Raw genomic sequence first — 12,926 nt, 5'->3', positions numbered from 1 at the left:
CAACTTCAAGAGCCTCTTTAACTTGGCAAGTAGATCTGATACATACTGTACAAGCTGAGATGCTTCAAAGAGCGATCATAGCCTTGTTGGCTTTGTGCAAGGCTGAGACAACAGTGTGGGGAAAACTACCCGGCGCAGTTGCACAATCCTCAAACATGAGGTGAATCTGAAATAGTCTTCCCCAGCAGGATAGAACCACAGAAGCGAATTTTAGCTTGTTTTATGAACTCGTCGCCTAACAGTCTGCTTATATCTACATCATGTGTGGGTCACAAAACAGGTTTTGTGCGCTGAAATAAAAAAACAAAACTAATGGTCCTAGTGCAGTTTTATTATTACAGCAATTTACTGTTAATATAAGTGCCTGAAAGTTAGACAGACTGTAATAGTCAAATTTTTCAAAGAAGCTTTCTTGTCATAATAGAAATAAAAGGTTTAAGAGTGAGCCTATGTGCACAACAGCGAAGCCTTGAACCTAAAACAGCTACATTGAATTCACCCACCATTAATGTCATTATATTGTTGCTTTTCCCATTGTGGTGCTCCCAAAAGGGTATATTGTTTGCAAGTTGCTTGCAGATCTACCTGAAAGCAGGACTGACGAAAAGAAAAACCCCTTCACTTTGGATCAAACACCACATGCAGTCACTGGCCACTTTATTAGGTACACATTGCTTGCACTGGGTTAAATCCCCATTTACATTTAGAGTTGCCTTAATTCTTTTTGGCATGGATTCCCTAATATTTTGGTCCATACTGACACGTGTCAATGTGAATCTCCTGTTCCACCACATGCCATATGAGCTCTGTTGGATTGATTTAGTGACTGGAGGCCGTTCGACTACATTGAACTCGTTGTGTTCAAGAAACCAGTTTGAGATGATTTGAGTTTTGTGACATGGTTAACCTGCTAAAAGCAGCCATCAGATGATGGGTGCACTGTGGTCACAAAGGGATAGACCTGGTCAGCAACAGTACTCAGGCAGGCTGTGGGATATAAATGATGTTCAGCTAGGACTGAGAGCCCAAAGTGTGCGAAAAATATCCATCACACCATTACACCACAACCTTTGATGGCAGTATGGATTCATGCTTTCATGTTGTGATGCTGCCAAATTCTGACCCTACTATCAGACCAGGGAGCGTTTTTCAAATCTTCTGTTGTCCAGTTTTGGGGAGCACATTTGATCTGTAGGTTCAGTTTCCTGTTTTTAGCTGTCAGGAGTGACACAAGCTGTGGTCTTCTACTGCTGCAACTCATCTGGTTTTATGTGTTATAGATTCATAGATGCTCTTTTGCATAACTTAGTTGTTAAGAGTGGTTATTGGAGTTACTCTTGCTCGAAGCAGTTTCGGCAGCAAGCAGCAGGATAGATGCACTTATTCTTCTGCAGGTACCCCTTATTCTCCTGGTTGCTGAATGTAGTTCTTTATACATCCAACTATATCAAAGGATTATGTCTCTTTTTCTTTTTTTTCTTTTCTTTTTTTTTTTTTTTTACATTTTTGAGGTCAGAATTAGGAGGATTTGGGAAGGGAAAGATCTGTAATGAATAGTGGTGAATGTTGAACCACATTCATCAAAGACATTAATATTTAAGTGAGAAGATTTCATTTGTTTTGGGAGAGAAAGGGGAAACCGCCTCATTTGAATTTTTTTTTTACTAAACTATCCACTAAAAGAGGGAAAAGGAGCGACTCAGGAACAAACTGATTCAATAAAAAAGTTTGGGAAGGTTGTGCGAGGGTGGCTGAAGGGAGTTGACTTTCCTGATTAAATATCCACTTTGATTTAATTATAGTGTTGTGTAGCTATCAGAGTGATTGCTGTCAGCCCTGAGTCATTATTCAATGGTCTCATTATTAAGCAAACAAAAGCATCTTCAGGCTTTATGGAGTACCACAGACGATTTACTTGCTTAGCTAAACGATAACGTTTATTAATACATAAAAAATCTCTGTGACGTGTGTTGAACACATATCCCCTGTCGTGAAGGATCGATGATGCTTCTTAGTGAGGGAAATGAGGGTACGCCGCCACAACAAACACCTAAGCGAAATGGAGGCAACAGCTTGACCATTTTGGTGAAATCCACAAAATATCTCATAAATCACTCACAGGTGCGGCTGTCAGCAGAAACTGCTGAGGATGCAGAGATCAATATGCAGACAAATCCTCCCTGAGTTAACTGTTCTTTTGTCATGGCATCACATCGTCTGCCAATTCAGCACAAGGAGCCTGTTGAGTTGGGTTTTTTTTTTTTTTTAATTCTGAATTCGTACTTTTTGAGCAACAGTAAGCACATTTTTCCCTTTCCCGCCTAAGTACGCTTATCCTCTGCCTCACTCTCCCATGGGTGTGTGAGCCACTGCTCTGCCCATTTTAAATCAGCGGAGCATCAAACACACGCAGAGTACACCTAACAGCCTCAGACGGCCATCAGTGTTATGAGAATTGACAGACGTACACAGATAATCCAACCGTCGCAGAAGGTCAAACTAATTTATTTGATGTAGTCATTTTTGTTCCTAGTTTTCAGGATCAGTGTAGATGTCTGTTGCATAGATGTGATTGGAATGATGAAATGGGCAGTACAAGGAAGGGGGGGAAAGGTTCTGATTCATGCACAAATACTGTATTTATATTAACAGAGTCATTTTCAGTCACTGGCATGGTTCAGTAGGAGTTAGTAACTCCAAATATTTAGATGTGGTTCTGCACTGGAGCGTTTTATGTTGGATATAATTTAGTCTGGACTCCACAGGACTCTGGTGTTAGGCAGCATATTGCTGTTGCATATTTCAGTGAAGATGAACAGCAAATGGAGCCGGGACCGCTCCATCAACTCATTTCATTGGCAGACAGCACTGCCACATTACCTCCATATCCTGTGGTGGCCCACATAACAGGAGTTGTCCAATCCAGACTGCTGCGTGAGGCTGCTGCGCAGAAAGCCAGCTGGAGACCAAAGTCCCTCGGGGAAATTACTGCCAGATTGCTTGGAAAGAGGCAAAATTGGACTGCTTATTTGTCAGTGAAGGGTCTGTGTGGTGGACACAGCCGAAATTGAAAAGACAGGGAGAGAGATTAGGTAGCCTGTTGACTACACGAGTCTGTGCTACCTACTGGCGTCTTTAAACTTTGGTGATTACTCAGTAAGAAATATGTTTAAAAGCTGGGAAGTGCAATTATAATTTCAGATGACATTTTTTTTCTACGTGACTTTAATGATGATGAAGCCCCATAACAGTCTAGTCTGTGCAGTGGGATAATTTCAACATACCAGAAAGCTAAGGGTCAATTCTTTGAATGGAACATTTTCTCACTGGTTCAATAAAAGGAAAGGTTGATCTGGGCTTTTTAATATGGTGTGTTATTCTGCTAGAAGCAGCCATCAGAAGAGCGGTACACTCTGGCCACAAAGGGATGGACATCAGCAGCAATGCTCAGGCAGATTTTGGTTTTTAATTCAATTCAATTCAATTTTATTTATATAGCGCCAAATCACAACAAAAGTTGACTCAAGGCGCTTCAAAATGATGATAAATGATGCTCGGCTGGAACCAAGTGCACACAGTGGACCAGTGTGCAGGGAAACATCCCTCACACCATTACCCCACCACCACCAGCAGCAGCAGCCTTAAACATTGATGCATGTCAGTATGGATTTGTATTTTCATGTTGTTTAAACCTAATTCTGACCCTTCCATCTGAGTTTGCAAAATTTGAGATTCATCAGAGCAAGCAAGTCTTCTGTTGTCCAATTCTGGTGAGCAACCTATAGCTTCAAGTTTCCTGTTCTTAACTGACAGAAGTGGCACTCAGTGTGGTGCACATGTTCTGTGTTCAGAGATGCTCTTCTGCATACGTTGGTTGCAACACTGTATGCGGAGGAGCTACTTATGGCTTTCTATCAGCTCAAAACAGTCTAGATATTCTCTCTGACATCTGGCCTCAACAAGGCATTCTCACCCAGGGAACAGCTGGATACTATCTCAGAGTTTTGAAACCTGCAAAATGCACTTGTGATATTGTATAGATGCATGCCTTTACACTATAAAATAGATGATTCAGTAAATACCACATCTATTTGTGACCATGCACTCTGTGTCTTACTTTAGTAAAACCCTGTGTGATATGGGCTGCTGGTGGGTTCTAGTTTCAGTTTCATAGCCGTGCAAGCCGCATGGTCACATCACAGTAACTCAGATCTTAGCTGAGCACAGAGAAGCTTTCCACCTTGCAGAAGAGCAACAGTGAGCCAAACTGTGCTTGTAAATCATTGTGCACAGCGAGGTTCAAATGTGCAGATTTCTGAGTGAAAAGGTATTTAGACTACAGCGCACTATCTCCAATAACAACCCTTTATATCTTTATAATCAGAATTTAAGTTGTTATCAGTGTTTAGGGAAACTGTTTCTTTTAGAGTGCTCACTAGATGTCGCTGTTATCCCACCCCTCTCGCGCAAAGTGACCACACTGATCACTGCGAGCGGTGCCAAAAATTATGGCATCAAACAATATAAGAATTTTCTAAGAAAGCGCGAGGGTTTGAATGTGACCCTGGCAAATATAAGGTTCGGGCAGTGGTGCAGTTTGGTGTTTAGATGGCTTTTAGTCAGGTCTAGCTCACTGATAAAAACCGACCCATTAATAGACCATTATAGGACAAATTGGAGTCAAATCGCACAATCATAACCGCGACTCCACTGGGAGAATCACGGAAAGGTGCTGTCGGCTTGTTCTTGGAAGACTGGGTGTTTTTGAGCTGAATCACGGCAGAGGCGCGTCACCGTGGGGCGTGGTTAAGCGTAAGAGATAAACGTCGTGTCCACCGTTACGATGCAGTTAAGTTACAGTTTGGCACGAGACGACACCGGAGCGGAGAGTCTGAGCAGCTAACCAGCGCGCGTAAAGGGATGGAGACGAATGAGATCTTTTTAATAACTGTCATAGCCTCTCACTACATTTGGAACTTCGTCTTCTTCGCGTGGATTTTAACAACAATAGAACCTTTAGAGCCGGACTGCTATAAAACGCATTGTTGAAGTTCTGATCCTGTTTGCGCCAGGACACCCAAACGAGATTAGACGAAGAGAAGTCGTAATGAGTAGTTGTGCAAATGGTGCATTTTCTGACCAGAGAGCTGGTACGGAAAGCAGAATTTCATGCTCAAGCTACACGTCTACCTGCGCGTAAAGGACATGGACACAACGGCTCCAGTCACCGCTTCCTGAATCCCTGCGCTATGTTATAGTAAGTAAATGAAAAAGCTGTAGTTAGATTAGAAGCAGTGTGGCAGCTTAAAGCATTTATGCGAGCTTTTTTTCTTATTTTTACGCGCTGACAAATAGTGCAGCGTTCCAATAGCACAGGACCTGAAATTTGGCAGCCAAGCAGCCCACACCATTGACCGTGAAAGGCTTGGAAACAGTTCCAGTGCTGATCCCGATTTGAACTATAACTAAAACAAGTTAAAACAAGTAAAACAAAGTTGCATCTAAGTGGACGAGCGTGGCAGGAGGCGAACATGGCTTTGCCAGATAGTGGCATATCTGCAGAGGAGATACCCTTTCCAGAGATCATAGAGCTCAATGTCGGTGGGCAGGTGTACATAACCCGCTACTCTACACTCACAAGCGTGCCAGACTCTCTGCTGTGGGAGATGTTTACTCAAAAGTCAGCCAAAGGACTGGCCAGGGACACAAAGGGGCGCTTCTTTGTAGACCGTGATGGTTTCCTGTTTCGTTACATCCTGGACTACATGCGTGACCAGCAGCTGGTCCTTCCAGACCACTTCCCAGAGCGCGGTCGTTTGCAGAGAGAGGCTGAGTTCTTCAACCTGCCAGAGCTCGTCAGGCTTCTGGCACCCAAAATCAGCAAACAGAACTCCCTTGGTGATGAGGGATGTCCTAGTGACACAGAGGACTCCTCACCTGGGACTGACACCTCCCGTAACCTCGGCTCTCTGGGTGCTGCTGCTGCTGCCTGTGCCAGCCTGGTGCCCGGCGCCATGGATGGCAAACGTTCTGGGTTCATCACTATTGGCTACCGAGGCTCCTACACCTTGGGGCGCGACAGCCACACGGATGCCAAATTTCGCCGAGTGGCACGGATCATGGTGTGTGGGAAGACCTCCCTGGCTAAAGAGGTGTTTGGGGAAACGCTGAACGAGAGCCGGGACCCGGATCGCCCCCCTGAGCGCTATACATCCCGCTACTATCTCAAGTTCACCTTCCTGGAGCAGGCTTTTGACAAGCTGGCAGATGCAGGCTTTCACATGGTGGCCTGCAATTCCACAGGAACCTGTGCCTTTGCCCACGAGCAGACGGACGACAAGATCTGGACCAGCTACACTGAATATGTGTTCTACCGTGAGTGAGACTATCGGCTTTGTTTCCCCGGTCCCCTCACCCTGTATCCAAGAACCCCCCTCCCCCTCCAGCCTCCAGCCATCCTGTCTTTCTCTCTCTGATGGCTTCTGAACCAGTAGATGTACTGTAGATGTTGTGCCCTTCCATCTCTCTTTACAGCCTCCAGCTTTTATCCTGTGAACAGTACCTGGCCGCTGCTCTGACTCTTCATACCTTCTCTGCAGATCGAACCTGCAGCCTTCCCCTTCAACCCCGAATTCACCCTCCCCCCCCCCCCCCCCATCATCAGGCCAAGCTTTTGCCCTTGCTTAAGCCGCCGCCTCTCCATCTAGTTGTAGTCCCCAGCCCTGAACCACAGCAACCCCACAGCCTTTCCTGCAGAGACTGATACCTTCTATTCCCTTTTTGTACTCTCTATATAGTGCATATGCCTTGGTTAAAGCACAATACTGTATCCAAGAGCTAATTTTGTTGAATAAAAAACACCAGTGTGTCTATATGACTACTGAACCAGTCATAAGGGCATAAGGGAAAGGGCTTCAAAGAGTTGCCGTGATGTACAGTGCTATATTTTGCCTGCTTACTCAAGCAGATCGGACTGTCTCCTGCTCCTTTGAACTAAATTACCAAATAATTGGACATCTTATCAGCCTTGAGGGACGTGAGAAACCCCAACACATGCACACACATACACACACACACACACACACACAAAGGAAGTGTAATCTAATTTCCTTTAGTTTTTATTAAATGTGTCCAGTACCATGTCCGTGTGGTTTGGGAACGTGCCATAGTTAATCTGTTCTACTGCTTTGGAGTGAATAGAAAAGAAAAGACTGCAGTGAAGTTATTTTTTCAGAAAAAGCAGATTGAAGTTGTGCGGAGGTCTCCCCCCCCCAAAAAGAAAGAAAGAAAGAAAGAAAACGGGTTGTGTGGCAAATGTTGAAAAACTATTAAAGCTCAAATATCAAGAGATCTTAGAGACAGACAATGAGAGAGGGGGAAAAAGGTGTGTGTATTGACTGTGCAGTGGAGCTTTCAGTATTTTAATCACCCACACTGATAGGGCAGAGAAGATGGAAGGTGTTGCATCAATTACATCTTAAAAGATAATTATTTTCCACAGCCGGTCACATGTCAGAATGGGCTTACACATTGCTTCCTGTTATTTGCGTAAGAAGAAATCAGCAGTCATCACAGCAGATCTTTGGATGTCCCGTAATCAACAATGTTATTCTTAATAACATGAAAAAGAGGTTTTTAATCTCAATGGGATCTTCCTGGTTAAATAAAGGTTAATAAATAATACTCAGTATTAGCTGAAGCGGCTGCGTATTTGACTATAGCTCACTCCTTCTGTACCAGTGAGAAAGGGTAGGATTTGCTGTAGCCAGCCAAAGCCCAGTGTTTTCTCACCACTGTAGCAATGGCAGCTTATAGCGAGCGCGCGTAACTTTCAGTAACTCACAGTCGGCTCAAAAAGGAGCACAAGATCCAGATACAGCCTCAGGACGGGTCTGCACATCATATACCTCAGACTAACATAAACGTGGGACACTTAAATCCAACAAAGGATTCATCAGATTACAGGAAAATGCAGAAATGGCTCAAAATGAGGACAAATAAGAGGTTTCATTTAAAACTGTTCGGGGAACAGGCAGCGCAAGGCAAAGTTCACCCGTGCGGCAAGGTGTCGACTTTTTAGTGTGTCTGACAGTTGTAATAAATGTATTCTGAAATGTCTAGAAATTGCAATATTGTGTTTCAGTGTGATGAAGTGTTGTTGACATCCGAGTCAGTCTGTTAGACCCTGCTGCAGTGTGTCGCTGCAGGCATAGACAACACTGATATTAAAAGTGTTCCACCAAACGCAAATTGATTTGTCAAATAAAATATGCTTTCTTTCTATCCTGCTTGTATTTCCATTCCTAACCCCCAAAAAGGGGGGTTATTTCTTTTTTTCTTTTTTTCTTTTTGAATACCAGGGAGCACAAAGTATGATGAAAATAGCACATTCCCATTACCGCAGTTTCACATTTTAATTTTCGGTGACAATGCAAGTCAATCACAAGTAAAGCCGTTCAAATTTTCATCTCAGCGTTTCCCATCAGAGGAAATGTCCTTGGACACAAACTCTCCTCCGTATGAAATTTTCAGCCCTCAGGCACCATGTCCTCCATCCTTCCATCTGCTTTTCCACTTTTTTTTTTTACCCTCTTTTTTTCTCTTCAGCCTGGACTTGCGTGAAGCATTTGACCAAAAAATCTGAGCCAGGATAGAAACGAGGACATGCACAGATAACAGGCCTTGTCCAAGCAGATTAGAAAACCCTTATTTTGTTGCCAATAATTGACCAAATTTCTGTGTGCAGTCAAAATCTTAAAGATTGAATCTAAATTTCAGGACTCCGTAGTATTTACAACCTCCCGCAGAGCAACAGTTTATCCATTTCTGAGAGACTAGAAATCATTTTTGTGTGTCATCAATAAAAAACAACAGCAAAATACAATATAAGTACAAAGTATTTTCATTGAGGGCAAAGGTGTCATAATTTACACTCGAACAACAACCAGACTTAAGGGTTATGTATGTGAGGCAGTCACGTGTCTTTTTATAAACTCTGTCTCAGAAGTTCTCTACCGAGCGATTATCTCATGCTAATTATCTTAGTATAAGACCTCTAAACCTGATCTCACTCTGGCCTTGATAAAAGCATAGCTAATGAGCTTCACAAAACTTTGTGAAAAATTTATGTTGCTCTCTAATTCAGGGAGAAAAAAAATGATCCCCCCCGCCCGCTCTGGAATGCATGACAAATCCTCAGAGACCAGGACAATACTGTGCCTGCAGTGTCTCTCCAGCCCAAATAAACACAGTCACAGGCAGCATTCCTCTGTCGCTGTCCTCCGGCGGACTACAGCAACACGGGAGTGCCAAGGTCAGTCATTAGCGCAAACATGGAGAAACATGCCTTCGTGTGAAATTTCAGGCACTGGCCTCCTTAACCTCTCCTCCTCTCGTCAGCGCAAATTCCTTGAGATTCAACAGCAGCAGCGAGATGCGTGGAAACGTTGACATTCAGACGCTGACATTCAGAGCATCCACAGACCAGACGAAATGTGCGCGCTGAAATTCAGTGGTGTTTTTTTTCTTTTTTTTTTTAAATGTGTCTTGTGAAACACGTGGTTGAAAAGTGTAGCATTGTCTGCTCGTGTGCTTGCAAAGGCAGCAGGTTCTCACTGTGTCGCCACAGTATGCCTATTCATATTCAGAGTGTCACAATAAAGATATTTTACCATGACCTTTTGCTTCTTCATGTTTTGGGGGGGGGGACGCAGCAGATTGCCAAATTTCAGCTTGTCACACAACAAATTATCAAATGAAATCAATCATTTGTTGTTGTTTCAAGCGCAGATTTTCACATTTATGAGGACTCATTTGTCACTAAAGTCGAAGGATTCGAGAATGAGTGCGAGACTGGCTTCTCTGCGTGCCTTCAGGCAGTGATTTGACCCAAGCTTTTGCTACTGTAGGCTGCTCTACATGACAACATGCTTTGGCCCTGTCTCTTTTCCCTCTCTGAGGATGATCCTTGTCTCGGAGCCAGCTGGGTCATTGCATTCTCTATTTGGAAAAAGAGGGGAAGAAGGCAGAAGAGAACAGGAACAGATGCACGTCAAAGGAAATGGGGATTGGAAAATGGGGCACAGAGAGATAGATATTTGGGAGACTGCGGGGGTATTTATTTGACAAGGATTCGGTGTTCCCATCTGATCTCTCTTCCTGTTATTTGGAGAAGGGGAGGACTGTGCTGTAAGATGCTCCTCTGCGGCCTGTCAGCTCCATCAGCACCCCCAAAGAGATTCAGTCACACTGCACCCAAGGGATACACTGCAGAATCAAGAGCACACTCAGTATAGTTGCTATCACTATCAATCTGTAGCATGAAACCAGCACAAATGGGGGGTTGTTGATCTTTACCATAAGGAAGAAACAGTATTTTTTATCATCTGTTTGTGATTCATGAACTTCACCATTAAGCTGACTAAACTTAGCCAAGATTCCTAGACTACATCTTTCTTTTTCGGGGAGAGACATATTGCATGTGTGAGAGTGACAAGACAAGGGTGAGTCAATTTCTCAGCACCTCAGATGTCTGAAAGCTGCTGTTCCTGTTCATTCTGAGCCTTCAGCTGCAGCCATGTGGCTGTACTTGTTTATGTCTCACTGCCTCGTCTGCTTTTGGATCTGTCTGCCAGGATAATTTGGCTCTTGTTGTTTTGTTCTGTTGCCTTTGCGCTTGTGTGGTTTTTTTTTTTTTTTTTTGGTTTTTTTTTGGATGACAGGTTGGACAGGCCTCCGTTTCGGGTGCGTCAGTGCGACTGAGGTCCACTCCCTCTCACACAAACATGCTGAGCGTGCAGTTGGCATCTCTAAACGCACGCTCACACGGACACGCGCGCTCGCGGGGAGAGGGAAGTTGCAACGAGAAGATGTGCAACACAACTCCCGTGCTGGGATTTTGATTCTGGGCCGTGAGGTTTTAGATCTAATCGACTGCCTTGTTTTCACTCTTCTTTGAGAACAGTTTAAAATGCATTAGCAGGCAAATAAGGCATTTACCTCCCTCCTCCTCTTTTGATGGCAATTAAAACAAAGAGAAGAACATGCTCATATAGAACAACATCATTGCTGATAATTACCTTGGAGTAGCACTGACCAACCTGGGCGGGGGGTAGCAGCGGCCTGAGGTGCACCGCTGTGTTCTCCATCAAAATGTCTGTGTGTGTGTGTTCACCCCTTGTTTGCTATTGCTGCCATGCAAGCCAACATTTAGGGAGTACAGTAACACTGGCTTGGGACTTCTTGGTCTCATTGTGTGTGTGTTGGGCTATTTATAGTGAGTCAGGCACCGAGCCAGATGTGTACCTTATTCACTTGTATCGCTCTGTCCTCCAGCTTCTCCACATGCCTGGCTTCCCCTCATTCTCAGCTCCTACAGAGAGCAGCTGTCACAAAACATTTTCACCCCGAATGACAAGGGAAGGGGGGGGGGGGGGGGGGACAGGAGGGACTTCATTGTGCTAGGACAGGAGATGGTCACGTCAGGGGGGAAGCCAGAGGGGGGAGTGACAACCTGGAATCACTACTGATTTACAGTGCTGTTATCTCATTACTCTCCCTGCATTGCCAGTTTGTTTTTCCCTTTGTCGGCGCAATTCTCCAACACGGAAATGATGGCTCTGTGCAGGCACTGAGCAAGAGCATGAGTGGAATGAAGAAGCACGATATAAGTTGTATAGTAAGTGAAAGTGTCAACGGGGAAATTGTAGGATAAGTGTAAGCAACAAAAAGGAAGAACTGAAGTGGCAAAGCTTGGCATATACAGTCCCACGGAGACTATAAATATGTGACGAGGCAGGAGCAATTTTAAAAGAAAAGAGGCACAATTAGGCCAAAATGGAGATGTAATAGATTGGATTGGGAAAGGCAGGGTGGAAGCTGCCTCAATCGGCATGTTAAAAGAAATGCAATGATTCTATTTTACGTAAAACTTGACAAATTAAAGGGAAGTACTTCTTGGCATTCATTCTCCAAGGGTCTGTAACTTCCCTGGAAAAAATCAACACAGTTAAATCAAAAGATATTCCCTCATTTTGTGTTTTGATGGCGCTGGTGGACAGTGCTAACACTTGGTACAAAATCTCCCGTAGGTGTTTAATTATTTTGAGCTCTGCTGACTGTGAAGCATATAATTCATATCATTTTCATTCTCATCAAAACAGTGAACCCGCATGCCCTATAGACGGGGGGAGTTGTCATTCTGGGAAAGAAGACTGCCATCATGATAGAAACTTTTAATGATAGGATAATAATGATCGCGCAGAAAAACTTTGTACAGATTTGTAATGACACGTTCCTCTCGGGGGGCAAACCACACCAGTAAAATGTCTAGTTCAGCACAATAGAGCCACCAAATGCTTTCACTCCAGAGGCCATTGCGTCAGCTGTTTCCTTGATGTGTCACCAAGAGCCACGTTGGGTAACAACTGCCATTATCGTGTCCTGTGGTTTTTTAATCAGATACTAACAAAATGCTGATTTAACTCTAATTATTAGAGTTATTAATAATACTTATTAATGGCCCATTAATACTTATTAATGGGCCATTTTAACTCTAGTAGCCACCGCAGGTACTCCTGTACAGTTACACCTTGCTAGAAACCACTTTAAGCTGATGTGAGCTTTGGGAACCAGCCTGAACCACTGATATACAAGGCAGGACAGATCCATGCTTTCATGCCAATTACACCAAATTCCGAGACTCATCAAACCAGGCAATGTTTTTCCATGGTCCAATTTTGTTGAGCCTGTGCTTTAAGGCTGTGTTGTGCATTCAGCCATGCTCTTCTGCATACCTTAGTTATGACAAGTGGTTATGCTGTTGCTGCGCTTAACCTCAAAGCAGTCTGGCCAATCTTCTCTGGCATTTTCGCCCAGTGAAGTGCTGCTCGCTGGATATATCTCTTTAAAAGTCAACAGAGAGTAAA

At 43.9% G+C, this 12,926-nt stretch overlaps 1 protein-coding gene across 1 annotated transcript; it reads left to right on the top strand.

Annotated features, from left to right (window-relative positions):
- The first annotated feature begins 4,820 nt into the window (after positions 1-4,820).
- On the top strand, positions 4,821-8,283 carry kctd12b (potassium channel tetramerisation domain containing 12b). Its single transcript, XM_085422611.1, has one exon. The coding sequence runs from the start codon at positions 5,532-5,534 to the stop codon at positions 6,381-6,383; it is 852 nt and encodes a 283-aa protein (XP_085278737.1). The 5' UTR covers positions 4,821-5,531; the 3' UTR covers positions 6,384-8,283.
- The last annotated feature ends 4,643 nt before the right edge of the window (positions 8,284-12,926 follow it).

Source organism: Rhamphochromis longiceps, linkage group LG2 (assembly GCF_057381845.1).
Source record: "Rhamphochromis longiceps isolate RC_006_pf linkage group LG2, R_longiceps_female_GT1.1, whole genome shotgun sequence".
Lineage (NCBI taxonomy): Eukaryota > Metazoa > Chordata > Actinopteri > Cichliformes > Cichlidae > Rhamphochromis > Rhamphochromis longiceps.
Note: the sequence above shows the minus strand (reverse complement) of the source record. Positions and strands in the feature narration are given on the sequence as shown.